This window comes from Filicampus tigris, chromosome 22 (genome assembly GCF_054856515.1).
Source record: "Filicampus tigris isolate MCC_2025a chromosome 22, RoL_Ftig_1.0, whole genome shotgun sequence".
NCBI lineage: Eukaryota > Metazoa > Chordata > Actinopteri > Syngnathiformes > Syngnathidae > Filicampus > Filicampus tigris.
In genome coordinates this window covers 2,119,155-2,138,967 of record NC_141238.1, presented here as the reverse complement: position 1 = coordinate 2,138,967, position 19,813 = coordinate 2,119,155, and the positions used below count along the sequence as shown (strand labels likewise).

The following is a 19,813-nucleotide window of genomic DNA, read 5'->3' as shown; positions in this document are numbered from 1 at the left end:
TCCAACTACATTGTGTGCTCCTCCACAAAACTTAGTGCCTATACCTAAAAAAATCTTCATCACTTCTGCTTGCATTATAAGATGAACACTCCAAATTTTAAATAACATTTGATGACAAAACTTTCCAGACAGCTGACATGGCTTCAAAATGTTTTGCTTTAGAATCAAGTGAAATAGCTTGCACCTGTCTCCCGCGGGTAACAATGACCATAAACATCAAGTTGAAACTTCTTTCAATATCATTTTTAGTGTATAAAACTTTTATTTTAAATGTATGTATTTAAAAATATGTTATGTAAAAACACTGACAATGGTATTTGTTTTACACATTGGTTTCAGTCTTGCATGTGCCACGAGGGGGCGACAAAGATCACAATAATGCTGTTGTCCAGCTCCCTTGGGTGAGAGAGTTCTATCATACACAGTAGCTATACATCATTCCAGTAGATTTTGCAACAAAAAGTGATTAAAAACAAAACTGTTTTACTTTTAACGAATATGTACGAAAACAACAGATGACTTATCACAAAACACTTCGAAAACACTAAATGCTCAAAACCATGCGCATATGCTTTTTTTAAAAAATGTAAAAAGTGCCTTTATTGTTGCTCAGCAGTGTTGAATTAACAATCCAATCAATACTTTTCATTGTCACTTTTTTTGTCAGCATGATAGATAACTGTGATCTTTGTTCCAGCAATACTAATTAATTCCTCGTGAAATTATATGGATACATAACATCTACACTACTCAAAAAGTTCTGAAACAAAGATTACCTGTAAGGGTTATAGTGCTGAAATTTCACTTCCAAACTAATTTTGAGTAGTGCATGTCAAAATAAGTACATGAAATGTTGGGGTGTTTTCAGTCAGATAGTTATACTGGCAACCTGGAGAAAGGTGTAAAAATAAAAGTGGCTCAACGTCATGTGACCACAATTCTCGTCATTCATGCGTCCGCTTTTCGTACATTTTTTTTCCCCCCCGTCGTGTCGCAAGAGTAGAGCAAAGTGCAAGAGCTTCTCCGCAGACGCGAGGTCGTGCAGCAGCGTGTGAAATGCTACAGGAAGTGTGGTTCACTCTCCGCTACCCCATCTCGGTCTTCACTCGCAAGGTAAACAGCTGCGAGACAAGAAAGACACCGTTAACCATGAAAGAACGACGTTTAAAAAGAAACACAAGGGTGCGAGGCTGACTTTAAAGTCGTCAATGTAGGTGAGGAAGAAGCAGACGAAGCTGAAGGCCACGATCCACTCGCACACGGCGCTGGCCATGTGGAATGGATAGTCCTGAAAATATACCAACACATCTTTAAAGGAGGGAGGGGCCAGGCCCACTAATGTGACGCTCATCCTTGCCACCCACCTTGCTTGCCGCATCTCTGTGCAGGTCGCTTTGCTTCACGAAAAATGCACAAATGACAGCTTGGAGGTTGTCAAGGGAAAACATTTCGCATGGACAATGCCTACAAAGGAGACCATGACTTTGTATGTAAGCAAGACCCAGTTGCCATGTCAGTGTCATTGATTAAAATATCATGAACACGGCGCCACCCCCCCAACCAGTAGAATTTAGTGAGATCTAGTGGTGAACTAATAGAATGCAATGATCGAAGCTCCGAGTGCGTGCATTTTGAAGCCCGCCCGACTACGGCCTCGGAGAGACCACACTTTGCAAACCTGCCACCAATTTCTTCAGCAGAGATGTAAGCAAAATGTCAGCCAAAGAAGAGGATACTTGGGAAGAAGGCCAGCGAGGCGACGACGGCCAGAGCCAGCCGCGCCCGACACACCGCCATGGACGAGCCGTAGGGCAAGGCCTGGTAGGAAAAGGCGGACTGCAGGAGGATGTAGAGGACGCCCGTGACGAAGAAGAACAAGGCCCCGACGTCGTGAACCGCCGTCACCGTGGTCTCCTGCCGACCAAAGGCAACCACGGGAGTGTCAAAACCAACAGCGGTGCGGCATTTGCTCGCATGGATGTTGACCATGACGACCCTCCACCTGGAACGTGGCCACCACGCACATTCCCAAGCAGGAGAGCATTCCCAGCACCAGCGCCGTCTTGTTCAGCCGTGGGCTCACCGCCCTCGTCTCCTCGCTCAGCTTCTCCACAAACTTGAACCTGCCGTAGATGGTGGCCACGCCTACGCACACACACGCAGGAGCATTTTTTGTGTCGGGCCTGAGCCTTTCAGTCACCTTTCGTTTTCCTCCAAAAGCGGAAGTCATTTGTGGGAAGTGTGACAAAAGAGCATGATAATACGCATGACAGCTTGTCGCTTTGTTGTTCTCAGGAATGTGTGACTAACAAGGAATTACATTTGAATACAAAAATGACAGTGCAGTAAATTTCTAAGTACATGACATGAATAACAAAACAAGTTTACAAGAATATGTTCTATGCAGGCCATCTAGTGGAAACACGGCATTCTGATTAATATTACGTTTGCGGACACACAATATTAATCAGAATGCCATGCATAAACTAATGAAGGCGCATAGGACATATTAGAAATAATTTTTGGGGGTTGACTTCCCCTTTTAATAATATAATAAAGATGTAAGCATAATTTTATTATTTAGTAATCATTACAATATTTTTAAATAAAAAACATAATAGCAGATAAAATGTAACTAAAATGTGCTGTAAGGACACCAGAGTGCAACATAAGATTAAAAAAGGGTGGGGGGGGGGGGGGGTTGTAAAGATGAATACAGTATTGCAGCGCGTGCGTGTACGTGTAGAATACCTGCACATGCAGAAACAAATGTCATCAAGCCGAATATGCAGCTCTCTGGGGGGTTTGCTCCTGTGTCACTGCAAGTTTACAACAGCCAAATCTTCAAACTGATGTATTTGTATCCAAATAAAAATGGGCAAATAAAATACTTTTCCCCGTTACAGTTATGACTCGCGCACACAAAAACTAACAACGCTCCCGCCGTAATAATGCTATGAGACTAATTCTTATAGTTAAGAATAATAATCAAATGCTCTCAAGCGATAAACAGTGTTCCTAGCTGGAGGCGTTTGGGTCGCAGCCAACGTAAGCGGGAAAACGAAACTAAACCAACTCGTCGGAACTGGAGAGAACGATGAGAAAACGGTCTCACCTAATGTAGGGGAACAATACGTCCACGTCGCGTCTGAACAGCGCGATCACGTAGGACACGATGAAAGTGCTCGAGGACCACACCACCAAAAAGACGGGCAAGAAGCACAAACCTTGCGCGAACCACCACATGGCGCGCAACGTCGACACGACACTCACGCACGCTCGCGTCCTTCCGTCCGTCCTGGTGTGACCTTAAGCGCAGTGGGCTGGGAAGAAGTGTCATTTTTCAAAAGCGATAGTCACGTGACGGTCTTCCTCAAAAACGTCTCCACTTCTCGTCTTGGTCCTCCTCCATCTTCTGCATCGCTCTCTACGCGGTGACTTGCTTGGCGCGTGCAGTGCTGCACTTAGATTGCAGTGCTGTATTACCAACTCTCCTCGTGTGTGCTTGTCAACAAAACTTGGCATGAAACACGATGACACAGAGACCTAAGGTGGGGAGGGGGCAAAATCAAATGCAAAGTTTTAAAATATGGTAAACGTGAATGGCACTTGTTTCAGAAATGCACAAAACTGGAATTGAGTTTGGGAGGGCAGAGATTGTAAAATGCACACACACATTGCTAATTCGATTTTGATTTTCTGCATTCCCTGGCAGATTTTATACATGCCACATGAATAACAGATCTTCATGTTGAGCACTTGGCCATGCAATAATTCTCAACTAGGCTTGCCACACTCGATTAATTTGCTGATCAAATAGTCACCGACAGCAGTCAACTAATGGCATCCTATGTAAATGGCAGGATATCGCACCGCAGCTGCTCTCACATAACCATCATTATTGATGGAAATTTCAGCAGCTCACTCACTCGGGATGTAAGATAAATTATTAGTTCAGCAAAACCAACTCTTTCCTAATGCGTGTTTGTTTTATCGTTCAAGAATGAATCCAATGTGAATAAAAACTCATGTGTGTGTTACTACACAAGGCACAAAGAATTTTCTTTCTTCCCTTACTATTGATTGTTACGTGACTGCTTCTTTGTAAAGACATTTAGCTGTTTGTGTGTGATGACCATAAATGTGTAATGCAATTACCGTCTGATCAACATTTGGTTAACATATTGGCAAATATAAAGCCATCCATCTAGAGTCGGTATTTACCAGCTTGATTCTAATATTGGACAAATCCTTCATTACCTGACAGCCTCAATTCTTGAAGATGTATACAAATGGAAAATAGCGAGAATTAAGATGACAGTGCATTCATCTTTGATTAAGGTTTGCAGCTTCTACCCGGATTCCTGACATAGGAGTGTTTTTTGTCTGGGTCTTGATTTCTGGCTGGTTGCCTGAGTCTTGTTAGCTTGCATCACAAATGCTGTGGATTGACCGAACTGCTGTGAGATTTTTATGATGCTGTGGAGGTTGCCTTCTATTGCGAGAGAGCTGATGGCTCAAAAACATTTCCTATAATTCAGAGGAGAGTATTGTCCATTTGCGATTAATTGTCTTGATGCGCTACAATGCACCACACACATAAAGTTTTGACTGGGTCCACTGATTGTGTTGTGGTACACACGCCCGAGTTGTGTGCAAGCAGCGTGGGATCGATTCCCGCTCAGTGACGGTGACCAGTTCGGGGTGTAGTCTGCCTTCGCCCGTTGACGGCTGGGATAGGCTCCAGCAACTCCCCGCGACCCTGTATAGGATAAGCGGTTTGGAAGATGACATGACAGTTTGACTGGATGGTTTGGTTCCTATAAGCAGAGGGACACAAGTAAAATGCAACCACTCGTTAGTTCCTATCACAACAACAATTCCCACATGTGTGAGGGAATTACTGTGAGACAACGTTCCGACCGAGCAGTTGGCCTTTTAAGTGCGAAAGTCTTAACTGACAATTGAAACTGGGGAGGTTTTGCAGGATTAGCAAGGAGGGAACCTGCCTGTTAGTGTCAACAAAGACGTGACGCGCCCACCCTCAGAGCGTGTTTCTCGGTGGAGCGTAAAGAATTTGAGACAAAATCTGTGGTCTCTTTTGTGTAGAGACAGGGTGCAGCCACAAAAACTGAGAACAAAAGGTGTGGCAATGTCAGAGAGGGCTCAATCTAATTTTAATTCCTGACCTTGTACTCGGCAGTGGTTTACAACCTGGATAATTACACCACAAACTAAACAAAAGATTGCTTTGATGGGGACTCCGCAAAACAGCTTTACCGCAGACAGTGATGGTAGCAGGCAGTTTAGCTTGCAGCTCCTGCGACATCTTCAAGGACCCTGAGTAGCCGCTCAAGTAGACCAGAATCTGCATTTGGATCGAACCTGGAGCATCTTTGTCTGCGGTCTGGGAAACACAACATACAGTCTGATGTGAAGTGCTGAGACACCAATGAATGTACAGAGAACATCCACGAGAAACAAAATTCACCGGGTAGCATTTGGAGATCAAGAATTGATCGTCATCTTTGAGCGTTTCTGTCAGATGAAAGACGATCCACCAAGAGAGACGGACATAGCTTTGTCATAAACACAACAAACTGTCATCATCGGCCAGCCATGACTCTGAAAAGAGAATTAACTCCAAGTAATAACAATAACAAAGTATTTCTTTGCGTACGTCAGCCATGTGCAGAGCTTTACCATCAGCCCATGAATAGAAGATGACCACGGAGAAAGCGTTAGCTGAAGCAGTGCCGTGGCGAACTTGGCACTTTAAACCCAATGTGCACGTTCATCAGTCAAACCCTCAACATTGCTTTTACTTGTAAATAAGTTAAAACAGCAAATTAGTGTGCAAGAACCTGATAACTGTCGCTTTCGGGCGTTGATTGTTTTTTGACACTGTGACAAAAGCTCCTGTTTAAATATATCCCCCCCACAACAAACAAAGAACAATTAGATATGAATTGTTTGAACAACAATACGCTTTGGGCAACTTATATGTATTTCCCATAATTGAAAAGTACATTGGGATGTTGTTTGGCAAGTCAAGCCAGAGGTAACTCACCTCTCTATCTGCTGAAGCGATAGTATCAAAAGCATGAGGCCCACGCAGATTGCGTAAGGGTGACAGACAGGTGTTAGGCAGCCTCTGAAGCTGCTTGATGACCAGGTTTGACGCCTGCCATAGTTCTTGACGGAGCCCAGTGTCGTCGGATGCCGGTTAAATGAGTTGGAACAATCCCGCCATGAGGGCATGAGCAATTTAGGTGCTGTGGTTGGCACTCCCATCTATTGTTGCTGTCATTTCAGTTTTTTTGTCTGTCAAGATGGGGTGCTGACTTTACAAGTTTAGAGTTTAGAAATAAAACACAAACTTTTTTTGATTTTGGCAAATGGGTGCAATTGTCATAAAATCCTTAACCGATTCTTACAAGATTGGGCCTGTTTTCTTCGTGGGACACATATCCATCCAGTGGTATTCTCTATTGTGATATATAGCATTTTGGAACATTTAATAGAGAGGTGATAGTGATAAGAGATGTAAATGTGAATATGGAAAGAAGTCATCGAAAGCAAATTAAACAGGTAAACTGATGGGTTTAATCTGACACAAAAGACATAAAGTCTAACAACAGATAGGCAAACATTTACATCATTAAGAATAAAGTAATACGAGAACTTATACAAGCCAAGGCAAATTACTTTCTTGAAAAAAAAGTAAATAATAATGGAAAGTCCAAAATGACATGGCAGCAAATCAAGGAACTAACTGGAGGAAATAAGTCTAGAAAACAAAATTATGCACACATAATGCTCTACCAAATGAAGGAATGGTTGTAGCTGAAGGTTTAAATAATTATGTTGAAGAATCTGTAGCTAATATTATTAATAATTTTCCTTCACATCAGAAGAGTACCAAGCTATCAAACCCAATATTTAATTTAGAAAGCGTATCTGAAACTCATGTAGCAAAGTTCAATGATTCATTCAAATCCTAATGGTCTAAGGATATGTATGAAATGGACTCTATGATTCAGGAACTTGACTGTGTCTTGTCCAAGCCTTTTACAAACATTATGAATATTTCTTTCCCTCAATTTTACTTGAAATACTGGAAACCAGCAATTGTTCTTGCCATTTTTAAGAGTGCTGACCCTCACTTAGTATTGAACTTTAGACCAATGAGCATCGTTCCTGTCATGTCCAAGGTTATTGAAAAATTTGCGTCAGAACAGCTAATTTACCATCTTAACTCAAGACAGCTTCTACATCCCATGCAACACGGTTTTAAAGTCCACCACACAAAAGAAACTGCAACTATTTTATTGAAAGAATTAGGTCTTTCATTTTTTTAGATATTTTAAAAGCATTTGACACAGTTAATCATAATATTTTCCAGTCTTAAATTTGATCAATTGAAATATCCCCAGTCTACTTCTATTTGGTTTAAATCATATCTCACTAACTGATCTCAGTGTGTTAAAATACATTTTGCAAAATCTACTTTCAAAGATGTTGTCACAGGTATCCCACAGGGTTCAACCCTGGAGTCAAATTCTGTTCTGTACATTGATTTTTTTTTTGTTTGTTTTTTTTGTGAAGGGTAAGTGCCATTCAGAGATTGCTGCTTACCTTACAAAGGTCATGGTAAACGTTTACAACTGGCAAAGTAACTGCTATTTACAACTTAACGCTTCCAAAAACTGTTGCTATGTTTTTTTGCAAAAACAAGCAGTTCACACCCAGAATCTGATGTTTACATTTTCTGGACAGAAAATCCAAACTCTAAATTCATGTGAATACTTGGGCACTATGTTCAATATCAATCTCACTTTTAAACATCACTTTGATAAAGTGAGAACAATCCTCAAATTCACACTTGCAAAATTTCACCATCTTAGAAATCACGTCATGTTTCCCTTATAATAGCTCATTAACTCAGACCCTCTGCATAAAAAACCAAGATCATTGCACAATCCTCAATAAACATAGTCTACTAAGCAAGAAAAAACTCATTTATTTTAAGGACTGTTGCCTTGTATATAAAATCTGCCACAGAATAGCTCAATTTCCACTTTGTAGCCTTATACATTTTAGATGAGCTGCAACAATGCTTACTTGAGGGGTTGCTAGAGGAGATTGTGAAATTCCTCCAAAAAAGACTCTCATTTTGTCTGTTTTTTCTTATACAGCAAGTAATGAGTGGAACACAATCTCAAAACAGAGAGAGAGTCAATCTCATTCAGCTCATTTAAACATAATAGAAATGGTTCATTTACAACCACATTTGCCAACATTAAGACTTGTAGATTTATTAGTTCTGTGTATTGTGCTGTTTTTAAATATTTTCTGTATTTTGTTTAGGGTTTGCGTTACTGTTGTTCCTTATGGCAGGGTTCTGGAAATTTGCCTTTTGGCTATAATTGGGTTCATTTACTTTTTATTATTGTAATGTGCATTAATTTATACTGTCGCTCGATAACAGAGAGGAAAATATATCGGCGGCTTGACGTTTTTGCAACATACCGACATCATGTAACTTCTGACCTCAGGTTTTTGACAGGTGTGATACTGGTTTGGCCACCTGTCTGTCGACAGAGAATGCTCAGGGAGTTTCTGTGTATGTTGAGTCGCATGGAAAATTAGAGGGAACATTGGTTCCTACCATTACACACCTAACCCTAACCCTGCTTATCCATGTGCAGGAACCTGTTGTCTTTGTGGATCTCAAACTGGGAAGGCCGCGGGAACATAGATTGGTAAAATTTTGCCAACTTTTCTTGCACTTCCTTAGCTCCTTTTTGGGTGTGGTCAAGGTCATCATTTATGCAGATGAACTTCCTGTTGGAATAAGTACAGAAGCTATAAAAAAAAGGCCAGGAACTTAATTGATTTTTAATGCTCAGGGGTTTCTTCGCACCTTGGTCGTTTATGAAGGTCATCAAATATGCGATCCGCCTCAGCCAAGTTATTGTGGATCATCTTGAAATGTAAATATTCCTGCCCCATGATCTTAAATCTGTTGGGAAGTTGACATATTATCAGAAGAAAGGAGGTTACGTTAACCTCAACACATTTTCAGAGGAGCTCTCACTTGTACTTATTCTGGTTAGCCGAGCTACTGCGAATGCGATCGATGACAGGCTGGCAGTTCATGACGAGTTCTTTCGTGACCTGAGCCTGTCGGCGAAGAGACCACTGAATTATCATCATGTACTAAGATGTTATTTGAGCAAGCTAGTAACGACTAAATTAGGTTTTTCTTGTTATCCGTAGACATGCTGACCATCTTTTGGTTATGGTAGACCTCCTGACTGGGTTTCAGCTGTCTGACTTCATTTGGAAGTGTTTTTGAGCAGTCCATCAAGTGATTCTCCAAACTTGACAAGTCCTAGAAGTAACCACATAATAGCGGATGTCTCAGTTAACATAAATAACTTTTGGTCCAGGTTTTCACTAAATATCTCATGACAGATCACCTCGGGTTTGAGCGGCTGCTTGTGGATTCTCATGGCCAGAGCTTGAATCTCACTATCAGACAGAACGCCAGAATGGTCTTTGTCAGCGGTATCAAACACTTCTGAGATGTTAGCCTGCTGCTTGACACTCATCAGGAAGTAAAAGTAGGCAAAGGCATATTGCATGTCGTCTGGATGACGCAAATGGTGGCTAGAGGTCTTCTGATATTCTTGTGGGAATCTGCAGAAACAAGAGCAAGACAGCCTCAGCAGTCAACCCTTCAGAAGGCCTGATATTAGAAATTGTTGGCACTCACGTGTCCTGCAGCTCCTGCATCACATGCTTGTCAATCATATACGGCGCATGCGCGATCACTTTTCGCGTGGACCCGCCAAACTTTAGGTTGTATAGCCTGTTTACGTGGTGCAGTGTGGAAGTAAAAGTGTCCTGCAGCTTTCGGCCAGTCATGGCACCATTCGTGTCATAGATGAGTGCTCTTTGTTCACGATCATCTTCCTATCAAATCAAAATGAAACTATGCCACTTAAGATTACATGATAGAATGTTATAATTGGTTGTACTTAGGGGTGGGCGATATGACGATATTAGATCGTTAATCAATAGCTTTAAAAGACTCTTCAAAGTACTAGACCCGCGTTACGACGTTATGTTACCTTTTATGTTTACGTTCACTGCACATTTTGATACAAAATTCACTATTCAAATTAAAACCTCTTCAGAAAGCTTAGCTGTCATTTTTTTCTTTTAGAGTTTTATATACATTTTAAATGTTTTATGTTTAACATGAGGAAAATGGTCAGAAATGTGCAAATTAGTCTTAAAAAAAACTATGTTAAAAAAGAATCATGATAAAATCGTGATCATGATTTTATTTTTTGAAAATCGTGATATATTTTTGCCATATCGCCCACCCCTAGTTGTACTTACCTCAAGTAGTTCTTGAAAGTGTTTGAGGAATCCCTTGTAAGAAGGGACAAACTGTTGGAGCTCAATCACCAATGGATCGTTCCAGTCAAACGCTTCCGTGTTGATATGTTTTTTTCCCCCATGCTGTTCGCTCTGGATTTGGATTCTGTTCTCATTCTCGTTTGAGAAAAGGCTTGGTGTTTTTTGTGTCAGTACTGAATTATGGCTGGTTGCCCAAGTCTTGTTGGCTTGAGACAAATCACCATCACCAGCTCTGCTTAAAGACCTGCGCTTTCTTACTTCAAAATTCAAACACATGTGCAATGTATTTAAAGGCAGAACACTCCAATTGTGCGACACAACTGTTGTTGATCATTACCTTTGCAGTCTCCTCCATCCCATTGACAGGCAGCATTGTTGCAGCCCTGGTTACACAGCCCGTTGTTGATCCATTTTGCTGGACAGCCCTTTGAACAAGCAGCTAAAGGCCAGGTGAGGTAGACCTGCAGGCAAATAAGAGGACAGTCGTATTGGTGTGTTGTCACACTGAAATAGAGGAGTTAAAATTAATCAATGAACAACTAATCAAATTAGTCAACCACTATTTTAATAATCCAGTAATCGTGTCCCGTTTAACTTTGATTTTCCTAATCCCCCAATTTTAAGACTCTCAACAGCATTATTGATTGATTTCTGTAGCCCTTCACAAAAGCACTTTGATTATCTTTTGTATTTAATCAAAATAAAACATTTGCAAACATTTTATTTTAGTTTGGAAAACATTTACTGAACCAGTAACTGAATACATTTCAGTAAGATTGGTGAGTACATCACTCCCTCTCATGTGATATTGCTTCATGGTTGTTATTTTTTATCACTGAACAAAACCAATATCGAACAATATAAATAAAGAACAATACTTGGTTAATAAACAGTAATGAGTGAAAATGGTTTTGTAATACAGCCAAATACTAAATCAAAATGTATCCTATCATTCGATTAATCAATGGAATCATCGATAGAATATCGATTCTAAAAATATTTGATTGGGACAGCCCTACATACAAATAGTAGAATAGGAGTACATTTCTGTCCATCAAGACATGATCTACACTAATTTGCACTGGTGAAGACTGGCTTCTTGGGACCAGCCAGTATGTCCCAAACTGTTCAGGTCAACTGCACAAACACAGATTGTAGGTTACCACCCTAGTGACAAGAAATGATATCTCATCAGGTAGAATGGTATTTGGTTTATTCAAATATTTGATGGTCTAATTTGATTACTTTCTGCCCATCGGATGGGGTGTAGAAGTCGTCCAACCATACATCTTTGCCTAGCATCATGTCATCATTGAGGTAAAGGAACTTCTGCGAGATTCCTGGGATGCGGTGGAGGTTACTTTCTATAGCATGGGAGTTGAAATTGGGGAGATGGCTCATGTTGCGGAAGATTTCCTATAATTCAGAGGAGATACAGTACTTGTAAATTTGAGAGAAATGATCCAAAAACATGGGTAGGTAACTATGGTTCCTTGAGAGCCACACTCTGCCTGTTTCAGATGTCTCCCTACCCCAACACACCTGACTCAAACAATCAGCTCATCAGCAAATTCTGTTGAAGCCGGAAACAATCCTGATCATTTTAATCAGTTGTGTTGGCGTCAGGAGAGATCCAAAACAGGCAGGATATGGCTCTCGAGGACCCCGCGTTCCCTACCCCCGTCCTAAAGCATCTCCATACAACACACACAAAGATTACACAAACGCATTCAATATTGAAACCTAAGAGAGCACATTTAAATACAGTCAGTCACCACCTTGATCCTGTCATTGAAACGCTCTTGCCTATGTGAGAGATTTCCCCTCAGAGAATGTTCTAACCGAGCAGTTCAGGGTTTTAGTGGGAGAGGCTCCAATAGTACCTGATGTGTGACAATTGAAACTCGGGGGTTTTGTAGGTTGAGCCAGGACGGAATCTGCCCATTTGTGACGATATAGACATGCCGCACCCATGGAGCATGTTTCTCCACGGAGCGTAAGGAATGGAGGAGCGCACCATTGTCCTCGAAGCGGTTGGCTGTGAGAAAATCCCTGGTCTCTTTTTTTGGAGGGGCAGGCTGCTTCTCTGTAAACTAAGGACAAAAGGTTTGACGATATTACACCATGTAAATTATCGTTGTCGGAGTTAACAGTGGTGTGCAACCTCTAAGATGGCTCTCCTGTCCCAGAACAAGTATACAGGACTGAAGGCCAGGTTCTTCCCAATCGGATTCAATCTACGTTTAGCCTTTTGGAGGAGAAAAGTCAAGTCCTGTGGAGTTTTGAGGTAGAGCAGAGCGATGCTGGCCTCCGGATACAACTCAAGCTGAGAAACACATTTACAAGCGGGGCTTAATGTCACATTGTTGGTCAGAAAAGGACACCACGAACAAAACAAAATAGCTTTACCGCATTTATCCTGGCCGTTATGGTGGGCGGCAATTTGCCTCGTAGCTCCTCCGATACCTTGAAGGACTGCGGGAAGCCACTCAGGTAGGCCAGGGTCTCCATTAGTATCAGACCTGGAGCCTTTTTGTCTGTGGTCTGAAAACCATAACATACAGCCATATGGTGACGACATGCTGAGACACTAAATTAGCTCAGAAAAACATCCATGAGAATCAAAATTCACCAGGTAGCATTTGGAGACGGTGAACTTATTGCTTGTGATCGTGTCTGTCAAGGCCTTTTCAGCTGGAAGACAAACCACCACGAAATGAACATTGCTTATGGATATAGGGTAAATAGAGCTTCCGTTTTTCAGTTACGTGATCAACATCTGGGGATGGGGTGAAAATTTGATAAAATGGGTCCCAACAAACTTCTAAGACCATACCTTTTTTTCACAGTCGCAAAGGTTGCACATTGGCGAGTACTGTTCCACTGAAGTAACAGCTGAAAGTGTTTTATTGACTTTTGGTGTTTTTCAACACAGCATCACTGATTGGCTGGGCCAGGGAGATATTTATATAGATATTTATTTGTAAAGCTAAATGCGATATTTTAAAAATGATAAGCACATTTCCAGCGTGTGAAAAGCCACGGTAGTCAAGTTGGATTTTTTTTTTTCAATATTTATTAAAGGTGTGACTCCCACCCCATCACTGGATCATCAAACGGCATGATGGGGGCCCATGGACTATTTACATTCAAACACCACAGCTTCATTCTTTGCTATCATGGTGGAGCCATCTATTAGATCGACAAGAGAACATTGAACTCTTCTAGTAATAATAATACAGTCAATAATATTTGTTAGCCTACGTCAGCCTGATGCTGAGCTTTACCGTCAGCCTGTGAATGGAAGACGACCACGGAGACTTTGTTGGAGGGTTGCAAGGGGTTGGTAAACTGCAGCAGGGCCTTGGCAGCCGAGAAGGAGGGCAAGACTGAGGGTAGCTCTTGAGAGGTAATATTGGCTGGTAGGCCGGGATCAAGCACCACCATTGGTGCCACGATGCATTGAGACAGTGGGCATTTTGGCTTCACGCTGGAAACAAGAAAGACAATCAGTTTTTCTCTTCTGCATGGGCGCTGTCCCGTCAACCAGGTCCGTGTGTTGCCGTGGCCATGTCTGTCTGTCTGTCCTCACTATGCCTGCACAACAACTTCAGGATACTGAACTTTTGCGTAGCATACTTACGTACCATTGGTGATTCCCGAACATGTCTCAGTTGACGCATGCCAGTGGAATTTAGTTGCTTGGTGTGTTGCCACTTCAAATTGCTACACACAACCTTTATGATCTTTTTAACTTATGGGCTATCTGTTTCTACAGATGTTAATCAGCGAGCTCGTCACCTTCACCAGCTTTTCACTCCACACCTACCTTGGAATTGCTTGTTCTGCATCCAGTTGCTCTTTGGCCACCATCAGGTTCCTCTGTAGGGTCGCGTCTGTGCCATTCACCCACGTATATACCAGATCGATGGGAATGGGTGTACACTCTCTGCAAGACGAGAAGAAACTTAGCAAAATAGGACATGTTCTCACGTGGGATAAAAGTCAAGAAAACTTTAGGTTGCGTGGTGAACAGGATCAACGCTTTTGAACGAATTTAACATTTTTCAACATAAATGGGAATCAAAACTAACGGGAAACAATCTTACAAAGTAAAAAAAAACTTCAAATCTCTTCATAAACAAAAGCTTCACATGAAATCTTCCAAACACAAATTCCAAATATGAACATGCTGCAAAAGAATGTTGCACGTATTAACAAAAAATTTGCTTAAAAAATGGTCTGATTGACAACTTATTTTTGCAAGAGGCACTACTTATTTTAGCAAGAAATAGCCACCAAGTAATTTGCAACGTGATGAACATGCAGAAGAGGACAAAATGGGTCAGGAGATTTGAAGTTCTCCTTCTTTGTTTGTTGCTATGGATGAACGAACGGCTGTTAGGAAACCTCCGTTGGCTGCTTACATTCAAATTTTAGCATTGGCAGCCAATATGAGCAACGTCATGATGTTATTGAGGGATTACAATTTCAGCATCTCGGCACACTCAACAAATATCGCCCCAGACCTTCACACAACATGTAGACTATCCAACAAGAAGGAATAAAACTTTGGACCTCTCCTATGCCAAATGACAATGTGGAGGGAGCTCTTCTTCTTCATTCTTATTTGACTTATTGCGGTTTGGTTTTTTGTTTGTTTTATCTTCTGTATCGCACTGTTGTCGCAGTGATTGTTGGAATGCTCTAAATAGTTGAGTTGATAATCTGCTGTTTCCTGATTCCTTACCTGCTGTGGTATGACGTACATTTTCCCTCCCCCTTGTGTTCTAGAGAAACATTAAACTGGTGTGACAGGTCCCAACTCTGGAGCTCCATGTCCTGCATGCATGAGAGTAACATCTGGTAACGACTTACATCATAATGACATCGTCCGTGCGATTTCATAGACTTCAACTGCCTCTACTCACTTGTAAACCTCAGCAAATTAACTGGTGTTCAACTGTACAATACATTTATTTTTAAATGTCTATTAAGAAAATGTTCTCATACTTCAACAACTTTTGCTTTGGAGGGTCAGGAATTAACTACATATCCTTTCACAACAAATAATAATTATGTATACATTGTTTAACCCATTAAGGACAGGAGCGCAGAACCGCGTTTCTACCACTAGAGCCCGGGAGCGCTGTTGCGTCATTCTACCTTTAAAGTCGGGAGAGTGGCTACGTCGGTGTCTTTTTTTAATCCAATTCTCCGTATCTTAGCCAATTTGATGCATCAGAATATACACGCGATGATGTATGGAATTTTTTCGAGCCGTAAGTAGGCTAATGGCAGACGCCGTCGATCGCCGTGAGCTCTGATACGTAATGGCAGTGCTATAAAGACGACGCGCACAACCAGTGGGACCAGTCGAACGTGATATATGGTTTGTAGACAATGACGATGTTGACATCTTTGTAACAGAGTAGAGGTTGGTAATTACCACTCGATTTTTTTGGGCATTAAAATAGTGCTTCTCTTGCACTGACACGTTATTTTTACATCTTCGATTCAAACAGTAAATAACAATAAATTCTGCCTGTGTGATAGCCACATGTCTAAGTCCTTTAATTCTTTTGGAATTATGTTTCTGTCTGTTACAGGGGCTGGGATATTAATCATTTTGTAAGTGTTGAATTTCTGGGAGAACTTCAGCTTTTCAAGGGTAATTCCAAAGGCGACCTTAGGTTTTGGGGAGCTGTTGAGAGAGGCATTTTAGTCCTGAATGGGTTAAACAATTGAGAGCACTGGTCACTGTATAAGATTTCAGCAACTCACCTTCAAATAAATGTATTCCTTACTATGGAAATTACATTGCGACATTTTGAGAAAATGAAACCAGATTCGACTCACCCATGACATAGAATGAAGGCACAGCATCACAAGAATGGGGGCTGCGCAGCAGACTGCAATGTTTCTTCGGCTACAAAGGCATCTGTATGGCAGCCTCCAAAATGGCCTGAGTACCCTTCGGACACCTGCCATATTACTCCTGACAGAGCACATTGTTGGATTCTTAACAGAGTAGACACAATTTCAACAAGCTTTTGATCATGAGCGTTTCAGTAAGTCAGGTTGGACTGCCGATGAGCACGAGTGGAAAAGTGGGAGCATTTTGTATGTTTGTTCTGTGATTTTATACTGTGGAGTTCACCCTGAAAATAGAAGATGCTTAATTGGAATTATGACATTATAAGTTTTTAAAAAAAAAATCTTTAGTATCGTTGCTGTCTGTCTCCTCCTCGTTTTGTGGCTGCCATGCGGCATTTTTTCACCTCAAGATTGCGGTAGAATGTGTTTCTAACGGTTGACAGCTGTCAAGTCCTTTTCACACTGCAAAAGGATCTCATTCATATAGTGTGGGGCGGGCACCATGGAATGGAGCGTTGCTGACAATGCGCTAAAAAGACGTCTGCTGTGTTGGCAAGGTGCCATTTCATAAGAGCTAGAGCTGTAAGAAAGCACTTTACAAACCATACAATAAATAAAACAAAAACAATAAAAGGCTGTGATACATGTATTAATAGAGATATAAATAATATATAAAATATAAATAAATAAAGCCAATAAATTAACATAAAACACAATTGACACCGGACACCGCCAAACATTTCAGGTCTGATCAAAGAAATGTGTCTTCAACCTGGTTTTAAAAATGGACAGAGAGGGGGCTTACCTAACAACAACTTGTGCCTACCTGGTCCAGGTGGTGCACTGCTCCCTCAGATCTATTGTAATCCAATATCATTTCTGGTTTTCTTTTGCCCCCATCCTCCACTTTTGGCTCCTTCTGTGCTGTGCTGAGTGCCAGCACATTCTTCCCTTTTGTGACGTATGATATCAAAGCGGGCTGCCTTCCTATTGTGTCATTTGTGCAGGGAGTTCCGCCTTGTTCCTCCTTATAGTACCCACAAATTCAAAAGATAACACTTTCTTTTTTGAAAAAGAACTCGGCCAGTCATGTCTGGAGGTCTCCATCAAGTCCTACTAACAATCCCGACCGGAATTGTTTTGGATCCTGCTGCAAATCGGCAAAATCATTTGCGAGCCTAATGGGTGAAGGGGTGTAAATGCTCTCAATAATTTGGCATGCATACGTCAGTACAAGGCGGCACGGTGGTCGAGTGGTTCGCACGTCCGCCTCACAGTTCAGAGGTAGTGGGTTCGATCCCGGCCTCCCTGTGTGGAGTTTGCATGTTCTCCCCGTGCCTGCGCGGGTTTTCTCAGGATACTTCGGTTTCCTCCCACATTCCAAAAACATGCTTGGTAGGTTAATTGGGTCCTCTAAATTGCCCGTAGGTGTGATTGTGTGCGCGGATGTTTGTTTGTCTCTTTGTGCCCTGCGATTGGCTGGCAACCAATTCAGGGTGTCCCCCGCCTACTGCCCGAAGACTGCTGGGATATGCTCCAGCACTCCCCGCGACCCTTGTGAGGATAAGCGGTATAGATAATGGATGGATGGACGTCAGTACAAGCGTAAATAAAGCAATTGATGTGGTAATCGCGGGAAATACATTTTTGAACATTAGGTTTACAATGCATGCAAAAATCTGAATTATAATCGGTGCCTATGCTACAAAAAGTCTAAATATGTCATGTTGAAGTATCAAAAGTTCAATCTCATTTCTGCAATGCCTTAGAATGGTCAGCGTTTGGCATGGTGACAGAAAAATTCAAGTGAACTGTTTTCCCATAAAAGAAAAATAATAATAATAATAATAAGGAAAATGTTATGTGTCTGTCTTTAATTGTATTGGCATAATGCAGGTCCAGTTGTTAACTTGAAATAGTACCCGAAGTTGGTTTGATTTGAAATGGAACTGCTAGTGTGCCATGCTTTCCTTACTTTATTATTTTATTATTTATATTATTAAACAATTCTATTCATAGCCTCCATTCCCAAGTCAAGCAATAAGTGAAATTGCATTTATACATTCCAAATGATTTGACTGTTGAAAGCAGAGATGGGAACTTTGCCCTATTTTGCTGGTCTGTCCTCCGTCCGCGACCTGGGCACCCTTTCGACATTGTCCCTCTATCCTTATTAATAAAAAGAATCGTCCCCTGACCCCATCCGTCTTCGTCCTTTTAAAGGGCTTTCAAAGGGCATTGAAATTCAGCACTGAAATTTTTAAATGTAATCGATTCCGTAAGAAAATTTCAGAACACCAGTACCACTCGATTCACGGTTCTCGATGCCCAACCCGAGACCTTACATTCCATCAGTCCGTCCCCCCCGCTGCCCAAAAAATAATAATAACTACGCTGTGGGAGAAAGGCTAACGGCTGAGGTTTCATAATTTACAACTGTTTAAGTGTCACTCAAGATGGTATATAGCCAGGGGACATCACGAGAATATTTATTATGTTACAACGCAATACTGTTGCGTTTTATTGCAAAAAGTTTGCATTATAACGCAATAGGTTTTCAGTTTTTATTGCATTATTTTGCAATAAAAATAATAATTGCAAAATGGGCAAAATCGATGGCCGCGGCAAGCGCGGGGAGGAAAATTAATGAGTTGTTGTTGTTTGGGGGACGAATTACGGATGCTCAATATTTTGTCAAATTCCCAGTTCAGGTATTACATATGTTGAACCACTACAGGGCAAACTATGCATGTGAGTGTGGTAACGCAGAAGAGAACAGTGGTCTCTCTTAAACAAAAAAAACAAAAAAAACCCACAACATGTCAGTTGGTACTTGGGACAATTACAAGGACATACGAAAAGCCACTTACGTCCTTGCTTAGTCTTCTTTTTTAAAAAAAATCCTCTGTCCTCCGTGTCCGTCCAGACCAATACATCCCTGTTTGAAAGTAGATTGTTTTCCACTTTGCCAACCGCCCAAATACAATTTAGACGGGGCGGGTCGGATCCGATCGGGTGCATTCCTCCCCGCCGCGAGGGGGCGACAAACCGCGGAGGCGGATACGTGGAAACGCGGAAACGCCGCCGCCGCTGCCGAAGAAGCGTCACACGTATGGCTGTCATGTGTACTCTGACGGTCAGCTGACTAATCGTGCTCGCTTGTGATGCTCCGTGTGTTTATTTAGCTGCTTTTGCTCGCTATTGTCGAATGAATGCGGCGCTATGGTTGGCCCAGGAGAGCCATGGTAGTCGTCAACTCTGTGCTGAAGCTGCTTCAGAGGCAGACGTACACCTGTCTGTCCCACCGCTATGGGCTCTACCTCTGCTTCGGAGGCATCGTCCTCATGATTGTGTCCGCTTTCCAGTTCGGGGAGGTAATCAGCTATCGCTTGTGTACACTATTAGCATCTGAACACATTTAGCTGTTCTCGTCGTTTGGCCTCACCACATGTTAACTTCGCGCAGCCAGAATCCAAGCACAAAAAAATGTACTTCCAAGACA

General features: G+C 41.7%; 3 protein-coding genes across 20 annotated transcripts in view; 1 reads left to right on the top strand and 2 right to left on the bottom strand.

Annotated features, from left to right (window-relative positions):
* Positions 1–19,813, top strand: part of LOC147126408 (N-acetylglucosamine-1-phosphotransferase subunits alpha/beta-like) — a 66,214-nt gene that overhangs the window by 1,080 nt on the left and 45,321 nt on the right. For 4 of the 14 annotated variants that reach the window (XR_015084759.1, XR_015084758.1, XM_086022402.1 and 1 more), the window contains exons 5-6: positions 340–401; positions 15,229–19,685. The exons of 1 other annotated variant lie outside the window; for it this stretch is intronic. Coding sequence is in view for 6 of the 13 variants with exons in the window: in XM_086022402.1 (XP_085878528.1) it covers positions 19,524–19,685 (162 nt within the window). In the remaining 7 variants the exon portion in view is untranslated. Of the gene's footprint in view, positions 1–17; positions 402–2,711; positions 19,703–19,813 lie in introns of those variants that run through there. 9 more of the 14 variants (XM_086022403.1, XM_086022407.1, XM_086022401.1 and 6 more) reach the window with 9 other exon arrangements.
* Positions 240–6,437, bottom strand: dram1 (DNA-damage regulated autophagy modulator 1). 3 transcript variants are annotated; one of them, XM_086022439.1, is made up of 8 exons: positions 5,492–6,437; positions 3,116–5,407; positions 2,752–2,819; positions 2,003–2,145; positions 1,737–1,914; positions 1,365–1,423; positions 1,196–1,288; positions 240–1,121 (listed from the first exon to the last, which is right to left on the bottom strand). In XM_086022439.1, the coding sequence occupies exons 2-8, from the start codon at positions 3,244–3,246 to the stop codon at positions 1,086–1,088; spliced, it is 708 nt and encodes a 235-aa protein (XP_085878565.1). In that variant the 5' UTR covers positions 3,247–5,407; positions 5,492–6,437; the 3' UTR covers positions 240–1,085. The 3 variants fall into 3 exon arrangements, with proteins under 3 accessions (XP_085878565.1, XP_085878566.1, XP_085878567.1); XM_086022440.1 differs by lacking the exon at positions 2,752–2,819 and having other exon boundaries at positions 2,025–2,145; XM_086022441.1 differs by lacking the exon at positions 2,752–2,819 and having other exon boundaries at positions 3,274–5,407.
* Positions 6,584–19,280, bottom strand: LOC147126413 (N-acetylglucosamine-1-phosphotransferase subunits alpha/beta-like). Of its 3 annotated transcripts, none has more exons than XM_086022425.1 (18): positions 19,182–19,280; positions 16,294–16,432; positions 15,185–15,276; positions 14,264–14,383; positions 13,722–13,924; positions 13,067–13,128; positions 12,844–12,978; positions 12,599–12,760; positions 12,318–12,527; positions 11,680–11,850; positions 10,772–10,895; positions 10,414–10,691; positions 9,782–9,981; positions 9,486–9,705; positions 9,293–9,397; positions 9,101–9,186; positions 8,927–9,025; positions 6,584–8,847 (listed from the first exon to the last, which is right to left on the bottom strand). In XM_086022425.1, the coding sequence occupies exons 2-18, from the start codon at positions 16,423–16,425 to the stop codon at positions 8,688–8,690; spliced, it is 2,559 nt and encodes an 852-aa protein (XP_085878551.1). In that variant the 5' UTR covers positions 16,426–16,432; positions 19,182–19,280; the 3' UTR covers positions 6,584–8,687. The 3 variants fall into 3 exon arrangements, with proteins under 3 accessions (XP_085878551.1, XP_085878549.1, XP_085878550.1); XM_086022423.1 differs by lacking the exon at positions 19,182–19,280 and adding an exon at positions 17,117–19,163; XM_086022424.1 differs by lacking the exon at positions 19,182–19,280 and adding an exon at positions 17,138–19,163.

Excerpts from the sequence above, each read along its gene's own strand:
- dram1 (XM_086022439.1), bottom strand. The coding sequence starts at position 3,246 with ATGTGGTGGTTCGCGCAAGGTTTGTGCTTCTTGCCCGTCTTTTTGGTG. Across the intron at positions 2,820-3,115 it reads GTATTGTTCCCCTACATTAG|TGACACAGGAGCAAACCCCC; the intron begins GTGAGACCGTTT and ends GTAAACTTGCAG. Across the intron at positions 1,289-1,364 it reads ACAGAGATGCGGCAAGCAAG|GACTATCCATTCCACATGGC; the intron begins GTGGGTGGCAAG and ends GTATATTTTCAG.
- LOC147126413 (XM_086022425.1), bottom strand. The coding sequence starts at position 16,425 with ATGGCAGGTGTCCGAAGGGTACTCAGGCCATTTTGGAGGCTGCCATAC. Across the intron at positions 13,129-13,721 it reads CTTCCATTCACAGGCTGACG|CTGAAAAGGCCTTGACAGAC; the intron begins GTAAAGCTCAGC and ends TTTGTCTTCCAG. Across the intron at positions 12,528-12,598 it reads ACAGGAGAGCCATCTTAGAG|TTTACAGAGAAGCAGCCTGC; the intron begins GTTGCACACCAC and ends TTTTGTCCTTAG.